Consider the following 24010-nt stretch of genomic DNA (forward strand, 5'->3'; position numbering starts at 1 on the left):
CCACGCCTATAAAAATTGTATAAAACTATTGAGGAGACGTACAAGGGAAGATGAATGCATATTTCTGATACATTTATATAAAAAAGATTATATATTATATTTCAAACACTTGTATGAATATATGGAAAGAATTAACATCAAATTTTTCAATTTTTCAAAATAATTAACAATAGATTAATATGAGATTTTCAGTTTTCCCAAATAATCCCAGTTTATATATTACTAAGATAATATCCTTATATACTACGAGCTTTTGGTTTTTCTATTCCTTTGCCGCTACACGAATATTCTATATAATCTTCGGTTTGGGCCAACAGTAGCGATTTAGCGATTTAGGTGGTGCTTGCAAATGTTCTTCAATGTTCTTCCCCGCCATACCTTTCCACAATATGTTCCTTCGTCTGAAAAAAAATAAAATATATTATTGCACGGTTGTAATTGAGATCTCTAAATACTTTACCTCATCGTTAATTTCATTCAACTCATCATCAGGTTCTCTTTTGCTGGGCAAAGAACTGGAGGAAATCAGATCATCCTCTAAAAAGTGATGTCGTTGTCTCGCCTTAGTTTGACTTTCTATTTTCACTAGAAATGTTTCGCTCAGCTGACGTTGAGCTTCTTCCACACTTTCTCATGAAAACTTTAAACCAACATCTATTGCAAATAACTGTAGATATTGGATCATCTTGAAGTGGCTACAAATTACTAAGTATTCCTGATTTCTGTTTGAGCGGAAATTTTCAAATAGTTTGTTTACCTCAAACCAGAAATGCTTTCCTACTATTGATGCCATATTAGATTTAGATTTACTGCCAGTCACGTCGAATATATTAATAAATTCTTCAATCTCTCTTGTACACAAGCGACAAATCATAATTACTCACATTTGTATGCATAAACATCAAAAAGTTAGAATGTTATAAACCTGGAGGAGTACGTAAGAATTTCTAAAGTATTTCAATAAATATTTTCTTCTTTTTAATCTGTCCGAGCTACTCATTGAAAACTGATAACATAGGGTTTTGAAATATTTCTTTTTTTTTTGACAATAAGATGTTAAATGAGAATACAATTATATATATTTATGTATACAATACTATTATACAATTATATGTATATATATAATATGTTATGAATACAATCGAGAATCGAATACTCCTAATTTTGTCTTGTGATTCCCAGCTGCCGTGACGATTATGTACTAATATCCGTTCGCACCCATCGATAACTTTGTGTTCATACCCACATATATCACAGGGTAAAATTAAATGAACAAAAATAAACCACTATTTAAGATATCTGATTAGGTTTTGCTAGGCTAAACAATTTTTGCAGTAGTAAAAGTTTGCTTGGAATGTAGCCATAGTGAGAGTTTATTCATACAGACTACTAGGCTACTTTCACCTCTCTATATCCTTCCCCTTCTTCACTTCTTCTTTCTGGCCATTCCCATCTTCGTGATGGCCAGAGTGATTGGCCATCAAAAAACAAGAATCTTCCTTTCCAATTGATGCAATATTTAAAAAAGTTCAATATTTTTATTACATATAAATCACTGCACTTGAATTATATGGCAAGCATATCTATATGTGCCTCCCGACCCTTCCGTGTGAATTGTGGCTCATAAGTGTCTAAAAATTTCTATATTCACAAGAGAAAGACTCTAATAGGTATTGCTTTTAGCAAGTTTTTCTTTTACTCCTTAAGGTTTTTTTCTATTTGAATCGAACAGGTTCGATACGATCCCTAAAGTTTTCCATTACCATAGGACCTTGGTTGCCACAGCGTAAACTCCAACAAAAAACTTTCTCATCAATTTTATGCAAAGGTTGCTGTGAAACGCAATCGGAAATCAGGCTACTTTGTTTTAAAAATTTGTTATTAATTATTACTTACCGCATTGGATGGGTTTAAGTTTAAATCGTGCGGCACTATGACTGTATACGGATGCTTAAATATGTTGTTATAACGCATTACACGATCTACCACTACACTAACTTCATGATGTATTTGACCGCAGGCTCCATTTAGCGATGTGGGAGCGTTTGCTGGTATCGTGGTTTGAAATGGAAATATATATTTACCGGGTGGTAATACCAACATTTGAGTTCCACCACTTTGTCCGTAGACATACCGTTCGTTACTGTAGTATATTTCAGAGGCGGAATAAGTTTCAATAGTCTTTTGACGTTCCCCATGAGTATCTTGCTTCGTAATATGCTCAGTCCAACGCACTTCAGCAAAACCGCTTACTGTTATAATAATACCTATGAGACATAAAGCGCGGATTAAATTCTATTAATAGAAATTCAAAATTATTTTTGGCCAACGGCTTTATTAGAGCATACGATTTAGTTGAATAATTATAGATAAGTCTCTTTACGAAAGATCATGTCTCTATTCAAGCACATAGTTTAGTCAACGACTGAATTTTGAATGCTTTAGGAATTCATTACGTTGTTACTATCAATTTGAATCGCAAACTTAATTTAATTGATTACAATGACTGTTAAATCTACAAAAGCAACAAACATAAAGAAAATAGTTGATATGACTAAGTTGAATAAATTATAAAAATATATGTATCACTATATCGCAAAAATATACCTTGCTCTGTAAAGCAAGAAATATACTCATTTCCCACAAATAGTTTAACAATTGTTCGTCGTTACTAGCATTTTTAAAATGTGCCTTCATGTCAAGCATATTGTGCCGTTTTGCTGCTTTTCAACGGTCAAGTGCTAAGCCTGAAACTGATTATAGACTTAAAGTTATTGAGCGACGAAAACGATTTCCGCGGCAAATGCAATAACGACCAACAGCATTCCCAACTAAATGAATTGTTATCTACCTCGTTTGTCGATGACATCCGTAGGTTATTGAAACGTGGGGTTACTCAACCTATATTGTCGCTGGATAAATTTTCTTCGCCATATGTAGCAATGCTTTTCGATACATATAACTTGTGCTCTGAAGTATGGAAAGATAAAGAGAATTTGTAGTTTATATACGTATATACATATATATACAGCAGAACTTCCCATTCCTAGCTGCAACAGCCTATCCTTGACAACTCTGACAACACGTGGCCAAAATGATATTTTCAGTCAATTCGTATGGTAACCATTTTAGCCGCTGTTGCAAAAAACATTAGCAGTAGCGGCTAAAACCTTTACCACGCGAATTGACTAAAAACGCCATTTTGATCATTTGTTGCAAGAGGTGTAACCTGGAGGTCCTTATCTTTATGAATCAGTGTTTCTATTGAATCTTTTTTAAACACTGGATGATTATCTGAATATCTGAATTCAATTAGTAACGTACTGCTGGAATGGTAACATACTGCCCCATATTTCCGAAGAAGCTAATTATAGGCATGATGGAATATGAGATGATGCTGCAGCCTTATCACAACAATAAATAGCGAGGATACGTGCTTTGAATGAAGCCTTGCTTGTCGAATAAGGCTGCGATTTTTTATCCTATCGTTGCCTCTAGAAAACAAGAAAATCGCTAGCGGGGGCTACTAGAGATTTTTAACAGCTATATATTTTTATATACTTTAAGTTTAATATATTCTCCTTTTTTAAGGGAGAACACAAAAAACTGGTTCTTTTCTTTTTGTTCCCTTTTTTCCTTCTTTTGTTTCCGTGTGGTAGTGAAAACAAAAGTGAACAACAAGAAAACGTATAATGTATGTACAGTAGACTTTCCTATAACACAATCAACCATTCCGTTATACCGTGTTGATGAGTTGCTTAGATTACACAAACACAGGAGCCGTTCACAGTCTAAAGCGATTTACTTACTTGTTGTATTTAAAATAACTTCGTTCAATAATCAGGATAAAGGCACTACATGATACATTTTTATGGCCGTTGCAAAAGAGCAAGAGAGAAAAATGGCCCAATCATATTTCCTATCGCATTCTTTTACCGTTCTACAAGAACGCCATTTAGTATTGTATGAGCGCAATCGTAATTTTTTTTGTAATGTTCTTGCAGTGTTATTCGAATTTGCCTTACACGAACAAGCGTTATGCAAGTTATGCTGTACTCTTTTTGCCCTACAGCAATTGTGGTACTAGGTATATTAGGTAGTGCGGACATATGTAATACGTAGAAGGGCTTAAGATAGACCTACCTTTTGTTACACCGATTGATTCAGAACCGTATTTTGAATTGACCAAAGCCTGCCTGATATCTATCCATGTAAATTTGGTTTCAAGCTACAGGTCGCAAATTTTTAAGTTATTTTTATGAAATTTCGTACAGTGACGGGTTTCGACCGAAGGACGAACACTAATGAAACCGCTTCGAATAGGCCCACTGATATATTTTTTGTGTTCTATAAGAAAAATAAGAATTGTGTTCGATAATATGGGGTAAGATATTTAAGTGTCGGGTGACTATAATATTCTTATTTCATAATAAATATGTATGTATCTTTAGGTATATTGAGCGATTGTTTGATTGTTAAAATAAACTTACGATAAACTTCGTAGGCACAGTATAGTGACGTAAACAACGCCACAAATGTCTTGTTTGTTTGTTAAAAGTTCTTTACACTATTTTTGTTTAGTAAATAATTAAAATTTATATAGTTTTTTGCGCACCTCTTACGGTTTTTGGTCGATTTGTTATCAATTCGACTGTACCGGAAACTTCTTGGCCAGCATAATAAACACCGAGTGGATTATTGTCAAAGAGAATTGTACACTTGCTGGACATTATGCTTGGCAATGGCAATTATGACTTCTCGGTATATGTGCAAATTTTTCTCATTCAACTTTCTTTGTTAAAATTTCACATATATATCCAATGCTCAAATTTTTCCTTTAAACGAAATATTATTTATGCGAAATTTGCGTGTTCTATAGCAACCGCAACATACAACTGATTACTTCTGAAGTTGATATTATGAATACTTTTCTCTGCTGATAATAGGTTGATTTGTGTAAATGTATACTGACAGTGCATATTTTTCTGACTCTTCTAGCTATATTACTATGTACTATGTACATGTACATTCATACATGAGATACTTTTAACCGAAATTAAAAAAGAAAAACTCAAATGCAGTCATATGAGAGTAATTTGCCGAGTAGGCAAGAGTCTCGACTAACAACTCAATGGTCGTGGGTTCAAATCTCAAGTGCGCTAGAGTTTTTAATAAAAGCCGAAAGCCTTAGATGCTAGTGCTTTAAGACTTTAGTCTTAGAATTTATTCTCTGGCTAAATTTATAATAATAATAATAATAATAAATCTGTTTTTCATTTGAATTCGCTATACCACCCATTGATTTGTAAACAATTGCAAAATTAAAGGTTTGCTTATAATCGGAGCTATAATTTTCTAAACTTGGAAATAAGCAATGGTGGTCGCTCATTTAGTTACTCTCTCAAGTTACCAAATTCGAAGTTCGCTCCATTTAGGTAAACTTACACCGTGTAGATCATTTGTGGTTGAATCCAAGAGAGCAACTATCTCTGTAGGAATCCGACCAAAAAGTATAGCGTGCAACCAAAATAATAAATGTTTAATGAGAGAAAGAAAAACACACAGAAGAGAGATAGACAAGGGAAGTGAACGGGAGAGAATTAAAAATTCTAAACAAAACATACAAAGCACAGAACACAAACAATCAAATAATTGCACAAAAATCCAATCCAAACGTCACGCACTGAATAAACAAAAAAGGAATTATAAGTTAAAAAAACTTTTAAGCAAAAGAAGAGACCAATATTTTCTTATCTAAGCAGCAGAAGAAGCAACAAAAATTCTTAAGCAAAGCTGAAAATAGAAACGCAGTCAAAAAGAGAATACTTACATCCTTCGACAATGTTTAGAAACTTCAAAATTGATGGAAACAGTTACTGCAAATCATAATAAATATATCAATAGCGACATATAGAGTTTTAGCACGCAACAGAATACGCCCATTTGTTTGTGAGTAGCCGGTGACTCCAGCCGTACAACGTATACAATTATTAAGAATTTTGCATGTATTGTGCCCCTTTGTGCCTTTGTGCAAAATGTGAAAAGTTCCCTACTGTGGATTGTTTAAAATTAGCAACAATAGCGAGCTATTCCCGTTTTTTTTTTACTTTCATATGGAGTTTGTAAGTTTGTATGTGTTTTATACATTTTATACATTTCATAAATATACCTTTTATATCGTTTAAATAGGATATAATAGGACGAGATGGATTCGGTTGCCTGAATCGCAAGATGAAGATTTGACTGAAACCGGCCTGGAGGAAGTGTTAAATTCACCGCCCATTGCAGAAGAGGCTGCAACTAGCACTGAAAACGTGAGATTTAATTTGAAAAGTCTTAGCAAAGATTTAGGAACGGCAAATGAGTTTCGCGATTTCTTTACGAACATTGATCAGTCTATGGTATGAAGTCTTATTTTTAAGAGGCAAATTGCTAATGCGACTACGTATCAGTCTGAATTGAAGGAGCTTCTAAAAACTGCCAAGCAAGAGAAACTTACAAAATTCTTCAAACCATTGCTTAAGTCTTAAGATAATTAATAAAAATGTTCAAAAACTTCCATTAAATTGATTTTTGTATATATTGGATTTTTTTTTATTTTGTCATCTAGGAACGTATCCCCTACAATCCCATATAAATTACCAGTATCATTACCGTATTCACGGCGGGAGTTTTGTGGAATGTAAACGCCGCGAATAAGGAGCTTTTACTATATTTCCTCATTCTTCGGTTATGATGTATGTTCAATGTATTTTTGTACATTTTATCAAAAGTTTATATCTTCTTATATGAATCTTGTCTTGTCAACAGTTTGTGCGGGAGGAGGGTGATCATCTGATAATCAGTAAAAATAAGACATGTGGGGACAAGCCAGATTGACTGCTTGGTGTCTACAGGTAGACATTTATATGGGCGGACATGTTACCGCTAAGGAAGCAAAACACACGCAGTACATGTATATAATATAATATATGTAAACTGAATGTATAGTAAATCTTCGCCGCTTCCAACCGGAGGTATAAAATAAAAGTTGGAAATGAAGGTTGAAAGTAAAAAAGAAACTATATATTTTTTTGCAAAGCATACCGAAAAAATGTTCTCTTAATTAATACAAAAAAAGTGAAGGCCAACTGATTATGGAAAGTCGATAACAGCTGGAGGCAATCACGCATCTGAAAATTGACTTCCGCACAAGACCAAACCGATAGATGATAAACGTTTTGGTCCGAACCCCCTAAGATTTTTGTATAATTCATAAGTAAATGAAAAAGTAGAAAAAAAAAATTTTTGTTTATATTTAATTGTAGCTGTCAAAATCCGAAAAATAATAGCTGGCTCTCTGATGACTAAGCAAACAAACCAACCATCAACAAATTTTTTTTTAACTTTAAGTATTTATTTATGCACTTAATATATGTATTGTAGTGACACCACTTACAAATTAAATGTTCTTTGGTTTATTGGATTATTTTAGATTCTTTATTCTTTAACTTTCGTTTAAAATACTTGCTTATATTGTTATGTATCTAATGTATGGTCAGTATCTTATGTAGGAAATAACTTAATGCTAACTTAAGCAATATAACTAAAGTAGGTTATCGCTTAGAATAATAACGTAAGCATATAACATTATATTAATAGCTTATTACTAGAATTACACTATCTTAACTAGGTTAGGTGTAAAATGTAAACTTAGCAATAACTTGTAAATTACGGTAGACTGCGACAAATCGATAATACTACACCTTTCCTCTTGGGAAGAATGATCTTTAATAATGAATGATCATTCTTGGGTTTATCAATTATCGATGTTATTGCCTCTACCGTAGTTTTATAGTGTACATATATTTTGTGTGAGGTTTTTATAAATATTTATGTATAAAATTTGTTTGCATTACAAAACAAATTTCTTTTATTTACATAGGGTTCTTATACATAATTATGCTTTTACAAAACAAAAATTTTGTTTCTGTAGGTTTCTTATACGTACTTATATATAAAAAAAAATTGTTTGTACAGTTTATATTATTATTTTGTGTGTGTAGGCGCCTTACACTTTAACTCATGAATCTGCGTGATATAATTTCAACCTATTTTTGTGTGTGATTTGAGTTTTATTTTTATTGTCTATTATTTTAATATTATTATTATCCTTAATTTCTATGACCTTATACGGTCCTAAATACTTATTCTGTAACTTATGCCCTACTTCATTTTTTAGGAGTACTAGGTTGCCTACTTCTAGTGGGAAATTGTTAGTTTTCCTGTCGTAATTTATTTTTTGTTTTTCTTTTTCCTTATCTAATAGTAACCTAGCGCGCGCATATGCTATATCTAATCTATATTTAGTCTCTTTAGCGTAGTCTTCTATCTTATAAAGTGGCTCAATGTTTTTCTTGTGATCTGTTAATTGGGTTGGTGGCCTTGCGAATACTAGTTCATAAGGACAGTAATTGTGTGTTGTGGAAGATGTTGTGTTAAAACAATATTGGAAATATTTTATCCAAATGTCCCAATCATTCAATTCAGGCGATATATATAAACGGATGTACTCATTCAACGTTCGGTGGTTGCGTTCCACCGTGCCACAGATCGTTCATTAGTGCATTCTTGTATTCGGTTCCTTGATCCGTTACAAGTGTTTTCATGGGCCCGTAGTTTAGTATGAAGTTCTCGAAGATTGCCTTTGCTACGATTTTAGCACTTTTATCTATGCCCGGAATTGTCACTAAATATTTGGTAAGGTCGCAAATTAGTGTTATCGCGTATTCATTACCTTTTTCTGTCCTTGGTAATGGGCACTTTGAATTTCGACACTTTTATTATACCGGCTTCTGTTTCAAGCCTTTGGAAAAACTGACCTAAGTCGAGTTTTCCATTGGTATAAATGTCGTTTACTACGAATTTGGCAATTATTTTCCTCCCATGTTTCATGCAACATTTATCGGAGTCAAATTTTAATTGCACAAATTTCTTTACGTCATTATTATTAATGACTTTATAGACTTTGGGCTCCGCATTCTTATGTTCGCTTACTTGTCGCTTTTCTGTGCAGTTATCTTTCTGCCGCGTTGCAGATCTTCTTGCTACCTTATATATTTTGTTGTTTATTTCCTTCAGATCTTTAATTGTTATGCGGGATAGGGCGTCCGCTACGTGATTATCTTTCCCATGATTCGTATGTTTCCTTTTTAGTTGTTTTTTTTTTTTTGTAGCACAAGGAATTTAATCTTTTGTGGAACAAAGAATTTAATCATCTTCAAATCTAAGTGAATAGACCCGAGCGATTTATATAGTTCCTGGATGATTGCCAGTTATTTTCAAATATTAAGACCATGCTTAGTTTGATGTATTGACCTTTGGATGCTGTGTCTACTTGAGTTGTCGTCTGTACCTTCTTTCCGAAACTTGTTCTTGGAAATCTACTGTCTCCATATCGTCTACTGATGGAAGAGGGTGGGCTTGTTCATAATATATCGGCGTGAAGGATGACTGCCCGTTGCCGGGTTCTGGGATATCGGTGTCTTGCGGGGGAGGGGTCATGTAGCTAGTGTGTGTTTTTTGGAGGGGTTGCTCTAGACAGTTGGTGTCTCATTGGCCTGCTTTGGATATTTTTTTTTTTTTTTAGCCCCCCCATAATAATGCAAAATTTGTAAAATAAGTAGAAAAGAATAGTTTTCTTTCGTCCTTTTTCTTAATACACGGGGATATTTAAAGTAATCTGCTTAATGTTTTCTCCTTTTTATTTTGTTATGTTGTAGTGTTTATATTAACGACGTTTCTATGTGTAAATTTTTATAAAACATAATCCTATTCTGACTCTTAAATGAGACCCTTTATATATGTATATATATAAAAAAAATTGTTTAAAAGCATGGTTTTACATTTAAATTGTTTTGGAATAATTAAAAAAAGTATTAAAAATGAACTTTAAATTTGTTTATAAAAAGTTATATATATGCACTGTTAACTTATTATCCTTAAATAATAGTTATATTATAATATAATTAATTGTAAGGTATCTGCATCTCTGCTATATTTGCTAGAGTATACTTGCGGTTGATGTATTGTTGATCTGGCAGCTTCTTCCAATTGTGGAGTGTCTTGACTTCTTGGATTTGAAGTTTCATTATTGATGTTACCGCTTTGTTGTTCATCTGTCGTGTTTTTAATTTCCTTTTGTTTGGCTGTGTCTATTTTTAGATTTCTCGTATTTGTTTAATATTTAATTGCATATTTATGCATTACCACACTGCACTTCTGGCCACTTTAGGTTTTTTTTTCAGTTGATGTGCAGTTGGAATTTACTGGCTTTCTTTTCCATGTAAGTGTTTCAAAAATGTATTTCACTTTTCCTTTTCAAAATCTGATATTATTGAGTTTAATATAGTTTTTTTTTCATTAATGTCTTGCAATCTTTATTCATCTATTTTTTCACAATATATATAGATTGTTTTTTTTTTTTTTTTAAATAGTTTCTTTTTATCCTTTCTTTTTTGTTTTTAAATTTCGTTTCCTTTGACAAGGAATCCACAAATATGTAAATTAATTTTTTTTTTTTTTAGAAATTTCACCATTTAAATTTTTTTTTCGTAATGACTTTTCTAGAATAACCTAGGATAATCTAAGACGCCAGTGAAAAAAAAAATTTTCACCGACGTCCTGTCACGGGCGCCATGTAGTGACACCACTTAGCAATTAAATGTTCTTTGGTTTATTGGATTATTTTAGATTCTTTATTCTTTAACTTTCGTTTAAAATACTTGCTTATATTATGATGTATCTAATGTATGGTCAGTATCTTATATAGGAAATAACTTAATGCTAACTTAAGCAATATAACTAAAGTAGGTTATCGCTTAGAATAATAACGTAAGCATATAACATTATATTAATAGCTTATTACTAGAATTACACTATCTTAACTAGGTTAGGTGTAAAATGTAAACTTAGCAATAACTTGTAAATTACGGTAGACTGCGACAAATCGATAATACTACAGTATACATTTATTTTAACCATGAACAACATCAAAAAAGTGTTGTCGTTATATTATTTCTTATTTGTTCCCCAACCAGAAAATCGATATACAAAAATATTCTCAGAAATGATTGTTAATATTACAATCATCGACATCCAATGGTTAGCTCTTACTCCACACGCTCATAAGAGATGGTTTCCCACTTTTTTGAAAAAAACGACATGTTTCGTATAAATCTATAAGTTTTGGAGATATGGACTTTAATTAAATGCTGATATAGGCCCCACATGATTAATTTTGAAAATCACTTGAAAATTTATTTTAATATCGAAAACAAAAATTAAGATTAACATTGATTTTTTTCCCTTCTTGTTGTTTTTAAGCTTCATTGAACAATAATATATTTTTTATTTCTTAGTTTTTCCTTTTTTAATTTTTTATTTCAAGCAATATTGCTTGGAATTTATTTTATTTTCTTTAAGTTCTTTCGCTTTCGTGTAATTTGACAATTGTCGGAGAGTGCATTTAACAACGGTTGTGTCTAAGTGACTTTAAAAAACCAATAGTCATCAACCAATGCATGTTTGTGATATTTAGGATAGTTTATTTGCAATCCTTGGGAGATCTATTTACAAATTGTTTACAGGAAATTCTGTTCTCGTTCTGGTCTTCTGCGTTCGAATATTGCAATTTAATTCTCTTGGCTCGGCTCTCTCGACTAACTTTCCACTCACTTGCCTTCGACTCACTCTTCGAACGACTTTGTCTTCCACAATATTCTGCTTACATACCCTTTGCAAAACAAAGTGACATAACCTAAATTCACCGCAACATTCGTCAACCCGTTAAACCGCTTATTTGCAAATTGCTATTAATCTTTTCTCTAATCATCGCACCATGAAATTGTGCTTGGTTTTCTCCTTTTTCAGAATTTTGTTTTTTAGAAACTCGACTAATAGTCATGGAAACTCAAATCATCAAATATGGCATTTTCGTAACAATAAGATGTCATTGTGTTCCTCAAAAAGTTGTATTCCAACTTTACCGACTTACTTAACTTACTTAAATATCAGAAATTTGGTTATTCATATTCTGACTTTTTAGAATGACAAAGTTTAATTTGTAGAATCCGAATGTACGATAGATATAATGAATTATTCCCAGATGCTTCCAAATTCAGAGTCGCAGCAACCATACCTCCTACTGAATTGTAAACAATTTCATATGTTTCTTTCCTACCTCCTTTTGAATTCGCATGTTTTTCGTGTATTTCTTCCATACCTCCTTTTGAATTATAAACAGTTTCGTATGTTTCTTTCCTACCTCCTTTTGAATTCATGTGTTTTTCGTGTATTTCTTCCATACCTCCTTTTGAATTATAAACAGTTTCGTATGTTTCTTTCCTACCTCCTTTTGAATTCATGTGTTTTTCGTATATTTCTTCCACACCTTCTTTTGAATTGTAAACAATTTCCTATGTTTCTTTCCTACCTCCTTCTGAATTCACATGTGTTTTGTATATTTCTTGATGCTCCCTGTGGACCCCATCTGTTCAGAAACCGAACGAGGCCATTAAGTGGGCATTTGTATGTGAAGACTCAACTATGTTTTTCATCTTGCGTGCAGCATAAGATCAAAAATATATATAATCCACTAAATCGACTGTGTTCTCGGTATTAAAAACGGTTATTGAGTTAGATAATTTTGCACAGTACACTTACCATTACGCTATGCGACTTTGTATTGTTTTCAACAAAACCTCTTTATAACTGTGCCTGATCTGGTACTACAATTCATATATAGCATTGTTTCTGAAATTTTTTTAAGCGAAAGTTATTTGCTTCCATTTTCAAAAATTTGATTAAAAGCCTTATCGGTTTTATTGTTATATAATGTTATGCGTGATTAATCGCCATAGCAATAAAATCTAAATAATTGTATATTAATTATTATGTAGTTCTCCAGATTTCAACGTAATTTTCATTGCTTTTATTAGGTAAGTTCAGCTAAGTATAAAAATTATAATACGCAATAGGTCATATTTTATTGCAAAACAATCAAAATTACATATTACTAGTAAATGGACAAGGAATACCAAATATATAATTAAGCGAACATAACCGAAACTTCCCCACAAGTGATTGGAAGGAGAACTGGCAACAAAAATTAAAGACTGCGAGTATGAATTTCTTGTTTTACTTAACGAATCATTGGGTAGGCTCCAATAATCACATGTACCTGGTCATAACGAGTTTGGGAAATTTGTTACGGCCAAACATGGACGCGTTTCTGCGAAGTACTTTGTTAAATTCTTTAGAGCACCTTTTCGTAAGCAATACTTAAACCTTTACAAATACTTGCTGAAATATGTAGACAATTTATTAACCCACAAATTGATAACTTCTTACACTTCCTCAAAACCGTTGACATTCCATTAACTAAACACCATGTATTTGAGTTACCAAGAGAATATTGAATAAATAGAAAAGGGTCGTTCACAAAAAAAAAATTAAAGGGCGGGCCTTGATGGCCCCCAAATATGACTAAAATATTCCAGTAATAAATTGCTCTCTTTCACGATTTTACTTTATTCATTCAACACGTTTTAAGATAAAGTTCCTACTGCTGAATGCTATCAGATACGCGATGCGACACCAATCGAAGAACGAAACTTTCAGGTACATGGTTAGCCCCTCAGCTTTTTTATTATTATGCATTTTAACAAATCTGTATAATTAGCCGGAAATATACGGTTTGGTATGAATACAAAATAGCCGTTGCTCAAGGAGCATATTAACAACAACTGCTAATGAAACTCAGCTTTCAAAAAGCTCCGGTATAATTTTTTTTAATTCTAGAAAAAACATTACATTAGTTAACATGCATTTTGCATATTATTTGCGGTTCATGTCCTTTTATCAAAATTTTATATGTCAAATTTTAAATTTCAGGAATACACTTCCTCACTCTTGAGCCAGACCGAAAAAATTATGAAAAAAGTCCAGCTTGGAAATGTTTGCAACAAAGAAGAAAAATCTATGCGACAAAAAATCTTAGAGAACTTATGGATCTTATATTACATAGAGCTATTCAAGTCAGTCCACCCCCGTTTGCAAGGCAAGGAGCTTCGTTTACTTAGCACCAATTTTGGGATCAATCACAGATTATACGGGGAAATTCGATTTTACCCGATTCGCATACCGATCCACCATTGTTTGAATTCTTTAATGAAACGAAAGACAAGTAAACGATCGCAATCGAGAACGTATTAGGGGCACACTTATGTTTGTGTGTTTATGTAATTGCCTCTAATAAAACCAAAAATATTGTAATCGCGCAAAGTCGACTTTAACTTCGACTTTATATGTATGTATGTGCAAACATACGTACAACGCCGGTGTTTTAAAAAGCAAAATGAGTTTGACCGGTGAGGATGTTTCGCAAAATTTTTTTTTTTTTATTTAATATTAAAATTATTGAGGATATATACGCTTAATCTCGCATCGATGTATTCATTAGAAAACTATGTTTAACTTGGTGGCTGCCTCAGATGCTCGGGAATTTCTTGGATTTCTGTTCTTGTAGCAAGTAGGGCAACGCCTTCAGGTAAATTGCGTTCGATATATTCTAAAAAAGTATCCAAAGTCGATTCGGTTAACTTATGAAAATTCATGTAACGAAAATAAGTGCGTATCTCATACTGGACACGATGTTTTTTATAAATATGCACACACTTCAATAACGTTAGACGTTCTTTAGAAGCTTTACGGGCGGAGTAGCTGAAAATATAACACCGGTTAATGTATATTCTTCTTTGTCACATATGCAACACGAAGAAATTCACTCTTTTTGCGCCAGCTTACCATTTTCCGACTTCTATATCTAAATGATTAGCAGCCGTTGTAGCAAACCAGGAATAGCTTTTTAGTACGGCTGGATCAACGCCTCTTATTTCAATTTCTAGTTTACTGTACAATTTATCTCGTTCCTCATTTAGCATAGGTGCAGTCTTACTATTTTTGCTAACAACATTTCCGCCAGTAGCCAGAGCTCGTAGACTACTGAAATCGCGATGTATACGAAGATTTCTTATTATCTGCAAGAATTTTTGGACAGGTTTGTGAAAGTTTCTAAATGGTCGTTTATTTCGTAAACTTACAGAACTTATCATTTTTAGTAAATTTATAAAAGAGAAATTGTAAACCAGACTATACAGTTAACATATGACTTCAATTTGGCTCTTAGTGATAGTTTACAAAAACAGACTTGTTTTCGAAGCTACAAATCTACAAAATTATATTAAAAATTTATGAAAAAAATATATCTTTCTTTAAGTTTTGCAGAATTAAAATTTCGAAGTAATATGGTATAAGATATAACATAAATTAGATTTGATTGAAAATTTAAATAAAATGCAAATTATACACCATTGAAAATAAGACATAAGTTGAAGAAGAATTTTATGCATATTCAACTTTCAATTTATATACAAAATTAAATAAAGCTACAGCTCTTTTCAGTAACGACTTCAGCGGCTAAAACGCTTCAAAACGCAATTAAATGTAAAAGTAAGCACTACTGCACATTTTAAACTAATGAATTTAATAACCATAGTTTTGAGCAGTACTTCGATTAAAGAAAAATAGAAAAGACTAAATTTCTTTTTTACTGCAGATAAGATGTCTAATTCAGAAACGCTCCACGTTGCTGATTGGTTGAAGCAAGATTCGGATGAAGAGGAAATGACGAACAATGAGCCTACCACATGTCTATTTTGCACGGAAACTTTTCCTTGCATTGAAAAAGCCTTAGAACATTTGAAAAAACATCATAAAGTGGACTTCTACTGTCTCAAAAAAAAATTTCGTATGGACCAGTATTCTTTCATTAAATTAATTAATTTTATACGCCGTGAAAATATTGAACCAGATAGACTACATGATGCGACCGAATCGTTTTGGGACTTGGAGATGTACTTGAAACCCAAAGAATACGAGTCATGGTTAACGTATGGTAAGTAGCGCAACTATACTTAAGTTCCTATATTCCTAAATATTACAATATTTGTAAGAAGGATGCTGATTTCTTAAATTTCATATGCGCATTAAGAGGCATTTGGTTAACTGAAGTCCACTTAATCTTGGAAGTCTAAAAAAGAAATATTTGTAGAACTAAGAAAACATTCATTTAGATTACGAGAATATGGAACCAGAAGGCCATTTTAAGGAAAATGATGAAGAAGAACAGTTATCACTTGAGGAAATTATTAAGAAGCAAAGGGATCGATTGGAGCAGGCGGCTGAACATCTTACAGTTATGAATGCAACCGTCACCCGTCTTTTAGACAAAGAAGACAGGGAACCCCAATCAGTCAATGGTATTTCACATCGATCTGACTCACATTATTTCGACAGTTATTCTCATTTTGGCATACACTATGAAATGCTAGCGGTAAATTTTTGATATATTTTTTAATTTTTTTGTTTCAATTTTTTTATCCGCACTATATTTTCAGGATACTATACGCACTAATAGTTATAGAGATGCGTTGCTAAAAAATAAATCTCTTATTGAAGGTAAAAATGTTCTGGATGTTGGCTGTGGTACTGCTATCTTATCAATATTCGCGTCTCAGGCAGGAGCTAACAAAGTAGTCGGAATCGATAACTCTGAAATTATATATCACGCTATAGGTATTATCAGGTACATTTGATAAAATTCAACAAAATTACAAAAAGCAAATAATTACCCTTATTTTCAGAAAAAATAACGTCGATAATGTTACATTAATTAAAGGGCGTTTGGAAGATACAGTATTGCCTCAGGAAAAATATGATATTATTGTTTCTGAATGGATGGGTTATTTTCTATTATTCGAGGGCATGCTAGACACAATAATATATGCTAGAGATAACCATTTAGCTTCACAAGGAAAACTGCTGCCAAATCGTTGTACCATGAGCGTTGTTGGCTATGGCGACGATGAGTTATTTAACCGCCACGTCTCCTTTTGGGATAACGTTTTCGGCGTAGACATGTCTGTTATGCGTAAAGAAGTTATGCAAGAACCTCTTATCGAACTAGTTGACGCTGAAAATATTTTAACGGAACCCAATTGCATAGCAGATTTTAATCTTTTAACTGTGGGCTTAAATTACCCAAATTTTACCCACGTTTTTGAATTATTATGTATAAAATGTGGTACCTTATCTGCCTTAGTGGGTTATTTTGACACTTATTTCGAGTTACCCGAGCCCGTTATATTTACGACATCACCGTATGGAAAGCCTACACATTGGAAACAGGTTGTTTTTTTCCTTGGAAAACCCGTTCGAGTATCGTCTGGGGAAATAATTAAGGGCCGCATCTTATGTAAGCGCAGTGTAAAAAATAGTCGTTCTTTAGAGATTGTGATAGAAATAGCTGGACAAAAATATTTTTATTATTTAGATTAAAAACAAATTTTTTATTCAAAATAATCAAACAAATTTACTTAAAATGTTGTGTAATTTTTTTATTTTTGCTCAGTTGTTAATGAAAATGATAATTGTATGTTTAAACTGCACCGCCTTCCAATTCGGTTACTGGTATATCCGGCTCTTCATCATTATATACGTTTTCAGCCATTTGCCAAACCTGCATAATGTTATCTTCAGAAACAGAACATATAATCCAAGGCTCATTTGGATTCCATGAGAAATCGGATATCTTAGCTGTATGACCGCCATGTATGAACAGCAATTCTGGCGGACCATCCTCAGCGTCTTCTGCACTTTGTTCTTCCCCAATTTTCGATAAATCCCACACATGTAAGCGGCGATCGGTACCAGATGAAGCTAAAATTGTCTCGTTATGGGGTGACCATTGCACTTGGAAAATTTCATCTTTGTGTGACTCAAAAGAATGTAGTTTGAGCTTAAGGTTACGTAAATCCCATAAAGCCACAGTTTTATCCGCCGATCCAGTAGCCAATATGAACTCCGAGTAAGGGTTGAAACTAAGGCAATTGACTTCCGCTGTATGAGCATCCACAGTATGCGAAGGTTTTGAAGTGTTATTATTACGCGTATCCCATATCATCAGCTTTTGATCATCGGCTACTGAGCCAAACAAGGATTCATGCAGCAAGTGCCAGGCTACGTCCTCAACCACAGCCGTATGACCAGTGAAAATATTTTTAGCGTCGATAACACGATGTTCTTTAGGTGTGGCGTTAATGTCCCACAAACATATGGTATGATCGTCTGAAGCAGACAACAGATAACCATTCAAATTGGGATTCCATGATAAGCCGTAACCTTCTTTTTGATGACCACGTAAACGTAAGTCAGGTTGACATTCCCCTGATGGTTCTGGCTTGCTAGGATGCTTTGTGTAATCGAAGACCAGCACATCGCTTGACGGTGTTTTTGTGGCTATTACACAGGCGTTTTGAGGCATATAGCGGGCACGATTGACTTCGCCTTCATGGTTGATTTTTATTTCAATTTCAATTTTACCGCTCACCGAACCGAAACCGCCAAATTCTCCCTTTTCATTGTCATAGTGCGATCCATCGAATTGAGCATCTTCACTGGGCAACTGCACACTGGCAATTAATAAATGATTTTGCTCGTCCGATGTGTGAGTACCCAAAATTAATCGATGCACTGAATAATCTTTACCTTCTTGCTTAGTGACGTCGGGCAACCATTGAGCCGTCAGCGAAGGCCATTCCAGGGCATGAGTCATTACTAAATCATAAAGGAATGGCGTATTTTTTTTCCATATTTTGTACTCCTCGTTGATGACACGCTCTTCAACGGCGTCATCAAAAGATTCCGCTGGTTGAAAAAAATGTAGAGTGGCACATTTGCTAAACTTTGGAAGCTTTTTCAAATCTAACTCACCATTGTCACTACGATCTACCATTGTTCAAATATCAGTCAGATATTAAGTTGCAAACTTTGCTCCCGCCAAAACAATGTGCGAATTTTTTTAAGCTGGCTTACCACTACTTAAGACAATGACGCCAACCGCATTAGTGAGCGTACGTAAATTAATTAAATAATGAAGGTTTTCACTTTTGATAAATGCTACACTTATTCATTAATATAAACATTTAAAGTTGTTGTATCTAATACAGTACTTAATTTGCTTCTCAATTATTGTATATTTCTTAAAAATATTTACCGGATAATAGCACAGCAAACACACATTGCCTTAAAAAGAAGAGATTTTTTATATATTGATTCAGAATTGACTAATAAAGTAGCGAAAAAATATAGACAAATTAAGCAAACCTGGTTTCTTTTTTAGTTTACCTCATTTAAAATTTTTATTCTTAGATTTCTGGCAACTCCAACGATTGCAATCTGTAAACTTCGACAACAAACTATTGTTGTAGCTATTTGCAATAGGCAATCTTCATTGGCATTTAAAAGTAACTTTACAGCTGGCAGTGAACAATAATAATTGAATTAATCCATGCCATAGATTTTATTTTTCGTTTCTCTTTCAAAATTCTCTCAAGGGTATTTATTGCTCCTTACGCGGAAAGAGAACATTCAACTTTGATGAGTTGCGTAATGACAGCTTGTGTTGTTTTATTGCGGAAAACCGTCTATGTACAAAATTTGTTAAGCTTTAATTTTCACGAAATTTACAGCTGTCATAGAAAGGAGATGATAGAGGATTATAAAGTTTTCTTTGTTGATATAGAAGTCCGTTCGTTATTGTAAAATTTAGTTTTGGTCTACTAACATAGACGCCTTTTTTAAAAGTGCGTCTTTTGTTGTTGTAAGAAGTAGTCTTCGATTAAATAAATTAAGTTTCTATAGTCCAAAATCATTCCTTTTAAACATAGCATAGTATACATGAGATGGATATTAGAACATTATTATTTATGCATAAATTGATTAGTTGATTTAACTCTTTAAGAGTAAAATCTAACTGATTAATTGCTTTTCATATGATTTTATTTTTTGGACATTCTTAATAATGTCCGCTTATATTTCACAACAAAACAAACAACATATTATTATTCGAGAGTCTAGTTACATCCATAGAGAAGGCCATCATTCTCCTCGTGAGGATCAAAGAATTTGTCAATAGAATATGAACGACTATACATTTTTTATAAATGGGCGCTTTTATGTTTAGAAAGGAATATATTCATGATTTTATGGGTTTTTTTGGGCGCGTAAGAGTTTGCAAATATTTCTGAAATGCGTAGTCCAAGCATTCTTAGACATTTCGTTTACTCATGCAGAATAAATTAATATAGATACTTCTTAAACGGCTTAAATTCTAAACAATTTAAAAATATGTTCTGCAAAATTTATTTAGTACTTTGTTGTGATCAAAAATATCATTAACTGAATTTCCTTATGAAGCAGACGTTACATAATTGTCAATTAATTGGAATACAGCTTTTACAAGACATAAAAAGAAGGTAATTTTGTAAAACAATCCGATTACAATTAAGCAGCAAAATATATGACTTGTTGATTGTACTTTTTTTCTGTTATTAGGATGGAAATTATCTGTAGTCAGAGCATATGTTGCCGCCATACTTTTGACGATTGCTTAAAATCTACTTTTTTGTTTTACATGTATATAAATGAATATATTTTTATGAATGAATGATCAACGATCTACATATTTTAATTAAGTTTAAATTTTCATGTCATTGACATAAGCATCCAATTCCGCATCCAGTTCTTCAGCAGTGGGAGCAATTTTTTTTCCACGATTGCCCACATTACCTCTGTTGCGGTTAGGAGCACCTCCTCGACGGTTGCCAAGAGCTTCGAAATAAAAAAAAATGTTAATTAGTTAAGTAAGAAGAAAGGAGAAAGAAAAAATACATATAGATGGAAGTACAGTTTCAACTTCCACAATTTCCCTAATGACGCGTAAACCTTACAAAAGCGTACATAATCTAGAGCAAAGTGATCTCAACTTCCCGCCTTTCGGCTTCGCAATGTTATCAAAAAACATAAATACTATTTTCCTACAAAAAAAAAGAAAATTGGAAGTCGAGCAATGATTAAATTCTCATTAAGCAAACTTTTAAAGACAATGAAAGTTGACACTGAATTAAAAAATTATATGAGAATGGATTTTGAATGGCTAGATATGGGCATCAGCGCAATGGAAAAAAAACGGCGGGGTATGGCGGTTGAATGCGAGCAATATTTTCTATAAATTTTATGTTGTTTGAGGAAGGTAATTAACCTTGACAAAAATTGCTAATGAGCAATTGGAATTGGGAAATTTTTTCTGACTAGCATTTCGTCAACTGTCAAATGCAGGCAACATGGCCGGAGCAAATGGTATTCTAGTTTCTTCTAAAGACAAAGGGGGTGTTACTAGAGTAGAACAATAACAAGTCTCTAATTATTTCATAAATTTTCGCAAAAACGCGGAGCGGAGGAGTTGGTTTTATCGAGAGAGCGTATCGATTCCAAAACCATGCTGAAACGATAATACAATATTTGCTGACCATCCTCAATTCGCAGAACGATTTAGATAGCCAGCGCTTTTTGTCAAACGGCCAACTCTCAGGTAGTTATATATATATATTTGTATATATATATTTATATATTATATATATTTGTATATGGATGTATATATGTTAACAAAACAGCTTATCTTAAAGAAACAAATACGTCCGATGAAACGTTGAATTTCAAGAAATGTGGAACGAGAAATCTAGCTGAAGACAAAACTTGTACAAAACCAACCCTTATGATTCCTATTTTTTTGTTGTTTTCGCTAAAAATTTCCAATGAATTTAGGTGGAAAAGGTTTACCTTCACGAACCGCGCAAAGGTACTTGTTGACATATGGGCGGAATTTTTCCAGTTTTGCTACTAGCCTGAGATACTCCTTTTTTTTAAACGCGTAAAAGCAGAGATGTTAAACTTTGCGCAATCCAATAAAAACGGATACAAAGCTATGTTAAAAAGGATACGAAACTACTTTAAGAACGGAAGCAAACCTGTGTTAAAACGAATATTTAATAAAAACGCAGCCAAAAGCTAAAAACGACATGACGACTTTGAGAGAAAGTTCTAAGATCGCACGATAAATATAGATCTCTCAGAAATGTATGTATTTTATAGAGAATTCTATAGGTTTTGGTTGTTCTGCAAAAATTTTCGTAAAAAATATAAAAACTCTATTTACATGCTCGTTTAACTGCACCCCCTATTTGCGGTCGGCGTCTATTAGCAGCTCCACGTAATCTGTTTACACCCGCTGCTACTTCAGGGCTGGCTAAAAACTGTATATTCATTGGTCTTCCATCCAAAGGTACTCCATTATATTGTTTAATAGCTTTTAAGGCATCCGACCGTCGTTCAAATACTACATCAGCAGTTCCTACAATGACATGATATTAATGACGCATTAATGTATAAAATAAATTCGAAATTATTTTCTTCTCACCTAAAGAACGTCCTGAACGATCGTAATGTACAGCCGCCTTCTTCAGAGGACCGAATTCAGTGAAAAGTTCCTTAATATCGGAGTCCGAAACACCGTAATCCAAATTCGACACCAATAGTTTGGCCGATTCCGCTGATTTCAGTATGCCGCGTTTAGGGCCGTCGTACATGTCATGTTTCCAGGCGCTGTTAACATCACCCTAAGTAGGAGAAGTAGTAGGTAGTACAAGTTGGGGAGGAAGATCGTTTGATTTCTTTTGATTAGGAAGGAGTATCGCAAATTTTAATGCGCTTTTGGAAAATAACTCGTAGAAAGGACAACGTTGCTACTTGCAGCTGATCTAAATCGTGTAAATCAATTACAAAATCACAAAATTTCTAGACACTGAAACGTAGTTAACCATTGAATGGAAATCATTTTTTTCTGTTTAAAAGAAAGCATACGAAATACATGTATATTAAGGGACTCCACTAAACGTTAATTATACTTGAAATGTCTTTTTGTTTTTTTTACTGCTTGTGATTTACTGGTAGATGGTCGTTCAAAGCCCGTTTAATTGTATTGTGTTAGTATTGCATAAAAATATGAGAAAATATAAAATTGAGTAGAAAACAATAACAACGTAATAATTGATAATGCTTTTTTATAATCTTGTTCAGCAGACAAGTATTGCCATAAGGAAGTTTTGGATGATTTCGCCATCTTTAGTTGGTTCTTTTTCGCAGTTTCACTTTTTCGTATAACTTCTGTTATCATTCATTTGATGACTCTATTATCTCTTTTGTTTTTCCCCTTTATGTGGCCATTTTTTATTCCACAATGCACATGTCCCGTTTTTGTGATAGATAGAAAAAAACATGATGCACTATGTATTCAGCCGTGATTATTAGGTTAACTGTTTTCAGTGAAATGATCTCTACACTGCAGCCACAATTCTTTCCAATTTCTGTTATAATTGATGGAAACAATACATTTTTCTTAAATCCAGTTAGCGAACGTAGCCAAGATATATTGCCACTATTTCATTTAAACTCTACGAGAGATGAATTTCATCATCAATTATTACCCTTGAGAATTTGGCCTTGTGTATCCCTCCAGCTCCCCCACGACCCTTTATTATGCCACCACCGGGCTTTCGAGAAGTCCCCTGATTTCTTCGTCCTCCTCTACGTTGGGTGCCTGCACTATTACGCCTATTGCCAGCAACTCCACCACGGCCACCACTTTTCCGGATTTGACGGTTCGATTTAATAATTTCGTCTAAGCTCATCTCAATTTTATCCACCATTTTCTCGTCCTTCTTTCGATGTTAGATATTTATTTTAATTATTTTAAGCGGTTATTACGCGCTATTAAATAAATTGTCTCGATTAAACGCAAATCCTTTCTGCTTTAAAGCTAGAAACGAGTCTCTTACAAGTAACACGAATGACGAACAATAATTAAAAATGGAGAATATACGAAAACTTTATGTTACGAGATATACAGAAATGAAGAATATACATATGAAGCTTGTAGTTGCCACACTTTCTATAAATGCACTATTAAACATATTAAATTCATCATATGTATTTAATGCATTAAAAAGGAGATTGA

General features: G+C 33.3%; 5 protein-coding genes and 1 long non-coding RNA gene across 7 annotated transcripts in view; 1 reads left to right on the forward strand and 5 right to left on the reverse strand.

The window, feature by feature from the left end:
- The window catches only part of LOC119642683 (arrestin domain-containing protein 17), a 32691-nt gene extending 27888 nt beyond the window's left edge, over positions 1-4803 (reverse strand). Inside the window, 3 exon segments of the mRNA XM_038041917.1 lie at positions 1742-1832; positions 1897-2267; positions 4616-4803. Of these exon segments, the coding sequence (XP_037897845.1) occupies positions 1742-1832; positions 1897-2267; positions 4616-4730 (577 nt within the window). The 5' untranslated portion in view covers positions 4731-4803.
- Positions 364-1079, reverse strand: LOC119642709. Its single transcript, XR_005248115.1, has 3 exons — positions 758-1079; positions 461-695; positions 364-401 (listed from the first exon to the last, which is right to left on the reverse strand). It is a non-coding gene; the product is annotated as an uncharacterized LOC119642709 (long non-coding RNA).
- A 9648-nt stretch (positions 4804-14451) lies between the features above and the next one.
- Positions 14452-15215, reverse strand: LOC119642702 (28S ribosomal protein S10, mitochondrial). The gene is made up of 3 exons (XM_038041939.1): positions 15141-15215; positions 14845-15077; positions 14452-14760 (listed from the first exon to the last, which is right to left on the reverse strand). Exons 1-3 carry the CDS (start codon positions 15150-15152, stop codon positions 14511-14513), a joined length of 495 nt encoding a protein of 164 aa, XP_037897867.1. The 5' UTR covers positions 15153-15215; the 3' UTR covers positions 14452-14510.
- A 388-nt stretch (positions 15216-15603) lies between these two features.
- Positions 15604-17480, forward strand: LOC119642675 (protein arginine N-methyltransferase 1). Its single transcript, XM_038041906.1, has 4 exons — positions 15604-15994; positions 16173-16432; positions 16497-16684; positions 16743-17480. The coding sequence occupies exons 1-4, from the start codon at positions 15661-15663 to the stop codon at positions 17434-17436; spliced, it is 1476 nt and encodes a 491-aa protein (XP_037897834.1). The 5' UTR covers positions 15604-15660; the 3' UTR covers positions 17437-17480.
- Positions 17481-17498: 18 nt separating this feature from the next.
- On the reverse strand, positions 17499-19397 carry LOC119642676 (chromatin assembly factor 1 p55 subunit). Of its 2 annotated transcripts, XM_038041907.1 has the most exons (3): positions 19285-19397; positions 18871-19182; positions 17499-18804 (listed from the first exon to the last, which is right to left on the reverse strand). In XM_038041907.1, the coding sequence occupies exons 2-3, from the start codon at positions 18890-18892 to the stop codon at positions 17537-17539; spliced, it is 1290 nt and encodes a 429-aa protein (XP_037897835.1). In that variant the 5' UTR covers positions 18893-19182; positions 19285-19397; the 3' UTR covers positions 17499-17536. The 2 variants fall into 2 exon arrangements, with proteins under 2 accessions (XP_037897835.1, XP_037897836.1); XM_038041908.1 differs by lacking the exon at positions 19285-19397 and having other exon boundaries at positions 17499-18801; positions 18871-19220.
- Positions 19398-20262: 865 nt separating this feature from the next.
- Positions 20263-23890, reverse strand: LOC119642677 (THO complex subunit 4). The gene is made up of 4 exons (XM_038041909.1): positions 23481-23890; positions 22415-22613; positions 22154-22348; positions 20263-20769 (listed from the first exon to the last, which is right to left on the reverse strand). The coding sequence occupies exons 1-4, from the start codon at positions 23700-23702 to the stop codon at positions 20636-20638; spliced, it is 750 nt and encodes a 249-aa protein (XP_037897837.1). The 5' UTR covers positions 23703-23890; the 3' UTR covers positions 20263-20635.
- Between the last annotated feature and the right edge of the window lie 120 nt (positions 23891-24010).

Source organism: Glossina fuscipes, unplaced genomic scaffold, assembly GCF_014805625.2.
Source record: "Glossina fuscipes isolate IAEA_lab_2018 unplaced genomic scaffold, Yale_Gfus_2 241, whole genome shotgun sequence".
Lineage (NCBI taxonomy): Eukaryota > Metazoa > Arthropoda > Insecta > Diptera > Glossinidae > Glossina > Glossina fuscipes.

What these genes read in the sequence shown, in the direction of transcription:
- LOC119642677 (XM_038041909.1), bottom strand. Translation starts at nt 23,702, where the DNA reads ATGGTGGATAAAATTGAGATGAGCTTAGACGAAATTATTAAATCGAAC. An exon ending in TCGTTCAGGACGTTCTTTAG is followed by an intron (nt 22,349 to 22,414) that starts GTGAGAAGAAAA and finishes ATGTCATTGTAG; the next exon opens with GAACTGCTGATGTAGTATTT. An exon ending in GGGTGCAGTTAAACGAGCAT is followed by an intron (nt 20,770 to 22,153) that starts GTAAATAGAGTT and finishes TTTATTTCGAAG; the next exon opens with CTCTTGGCAACCGTCGAGGA.
- LOC119642702 (XM_038041939.1), bottom strand. An exon ending in GATATAGAAGTCGGAAAATG is followed by an intron (nt 14,761 to 14,844) that starts GTAAGCTGGCGC and finishes TTATATTTTCAG; the next exon opens with CTACTCCGCCCGTAAAGCTT.
- LOC119642676 (XM_038041907.1), bottom strand. Translation starts at nt 18,892, where the DNA reads ATGGTAGATCGTAGTGACAATG. An exon ending in GGTAGATCGTAGTGACAATG is followed by an intron (nt 18,805 to 18,870) that starts GTGAGTTAGATT and finishes TTTTTCAACCAG; the next exon opens with CGGAATCTTTTGATGACGCC.
- LOC119642675 (XM_038041906.1), top strand. Translation starts at nt 15,661, where the DNA reads ATGTCTAATTCAGAAACGCTCCACGTTGCTGATTGGTTGAAGCAAGAT. An exon ending in TACACTATGAAATGCTAGCG is followed by an intron (nt 16,433 to 16,496) that starts GTAAATTTTTGA and finishes CTATATTTTCAG; the next exon opens with GATACTATACGCACTAATAG. An exon ending in CACGCTATAGGTATTATCAG is followed by an intron (nt 16,685 to 16,742) that starts GTACATTTGATA and finishes CCTTATTTTCAG; the next exon opens with AAAAAATAACGTCGATAATG.